The 1,815-nt window shown below is 62.8% G+C and overlaps 1 protein-coding gene across 1 annotated transcript; it reads right to left on the reverse strand.

Moving 5' to 3' along the window:
- On the reverse strand, window positions 1-1,815 carry LOC307067867 (somatotropin; the record flags this gene model as incomplete). The annotated part of the gene is made up of 5 exons (XM_079725501.1): window positions 1-201; window positions 478-639; window positions 842-958; window positions 1,162-1,322; window positions 1,575-1,815. 5 exons carry the CDS (start codon window positions 1,813-1,815, stop codon window positions 1-3), a joined length of 882 nt encoding a protein of 293 aa, XP_079581627.1.

The raw sequence follows: 1,815 nt of genomic DNA on the forward strand, positions 1-1,815 counted from the left end.
CTAGAAGGCACAGCTGCTCTCCACGAAGCGGCGACACTTCATGACCCGCAGGTACGTCTCAGCCTTGTGCAGGTCCTTCTTGAAACAGGAGAGCAGCCCGTAGTTCTTGAGCAGCGCGTCATCACTGCGCATGTTTGTGTCAAATTTGTCGTAGGTCTGCTTGAGGATCTGCCCAGCCCGGGGGCTGCCATCTTCCAGCTCCTGCAAAAAGGGAGGGAGAGACAGACAGGGAGCCTTTGGGAGCGGCCGCCTCCCGTCCCCTCCATTTGCCACCCTCCCCTCCAGGCTTGGAGAAGGGTGTGGAGGGAGGACTCGCAAGGGGAAACGGGGAAGAGATTTCTCCTGGGTCAAGGCTGGACTGCCACAGAGAGAGCAGGCAGCTCTCTCCCCCAGCCCACGTGAGCCCCCCATCCCTCGGCTAAGCCAGGAGAGGGCGAGCGTGGGCCCAGGCTGGGGGACCCACTACGCCATCCCCACCCGCATCAGGGCCTGGATGCCCTCCTCCAGGTCCTTCAGCTTCTCATAGACGCGGTCCGAGGTGCCAAACACCAGGCTGTTGGTGAAGACCCTGCTGAGGAACTGCACGGGCCCGAGCCACGACTGGATGAGCAGCAGCGAGAAGCGGAGCAGCTCCACGTCCTGCGGGCAGATGGGTGGGTGGTGGGCGCCGCGAGGTCGGGGGCGGGAGCGGGGGAGGGGGGGCAGCCGCGGGCCTCCCGCCTCCCTCCGTCACCTTCCGCCGCCAGCCACCACCCCGCGCCTCCTCGGGGACAAGACAGCCCAAGGCCCGATGCAGAGAGATGGGGCAGCCTTCTTAGGATGGTCCGCGGTGGCCACTCACCGATCTCTGCTGGGCCTCGTCCTTGCCTGTGGGGGCCGGGATGGTCTCCGAGAAGCAGAAGGCAGCCTGGGTGTTCTGGATGGAGTATCTCTGTCCCTCCGGGATGTAGGCGCGCTCCTGGGAGAAGGAACACGCGCCCGGGTCTGGGCTGGTGCGCGGTTCTCCTCGCTGCTTTATCAGGACCCCCCCTCAGTTTATGACAGCATCTTCACTCGGATAAAATACCTCTGAACTCCTTAGTTTCCTCCCGCTACGTGGAGGGGGCACGGATTCACCCCTTCCTGCCACCCGCCACTAGTACGCATCCCTGGGGAGCTTACAAACTCTTTGTAGGTGTCAGCCGCCAGTTGGTGCAGGTGCTGGGCCCGGAGCACAGCGTTGGCAAACAGGCTGGACAAGGGCATGGCTGGGAAGGCGCCCACCTCCTGAGTCCAGGGCAGGCAGAGCAGGGCGAAAGCCAGGAGCATGGAGGTCCGAGGGCCTAGGGAGAGAAAAGGAGGGTCGGAGAGGGAGGGGTCCAGAGAGCAAGAGGCCTGGTTCTCCTGCCAGCCCTCTACCACCCCTGCCCCCGGGGAATGAGAACATTTAAAACCTGGTCACGGGTCTGGGGGTAGATATCTGTGCTCACATCCAGAAGCCCCAAAGCCCGAGGTTAGTGCCCCCGTCCACCTTCAGGGCCCTCCTGTCACCCTTCAGTACACAGCAAGCCCGAGGGGATTTTAGGGGTGCTTACCTGCAGCCATCACAGCTGGCGAGCTGTCCACAGGACCCTGAGCTGTCTGGGGAGCTGGGTCCTGGGGTCCTGGAATTGGTCCCTTGTGGGCCCTTTTTATACCCTGGCCTCTTCTCTCTCTCCCTTTGCCCCCACCTATTTTCTCTATACATTTATGCACGGGCCACCGGCGGGCCTGGGCTAATGGATAATTTAGAACCCCCTCCCACTCATCCTGTTCCCGCTCCTCCTCTGGGGTCAT

The sequence above is a fragment of the Hyperoodon ampullatus genome, assembly GCF_949752795.1.
Source record: "Hyperoodon ampullatus genome assembly, chromosome: 19".
NCBI classification, from domain to species: domain Eukaryota; kingdom Metazoa; phylum Chordata; class Mammalia; order Artiodactyla; family Ziphiidae; genus Hyperoodon; species Hyperoodon ampullatus.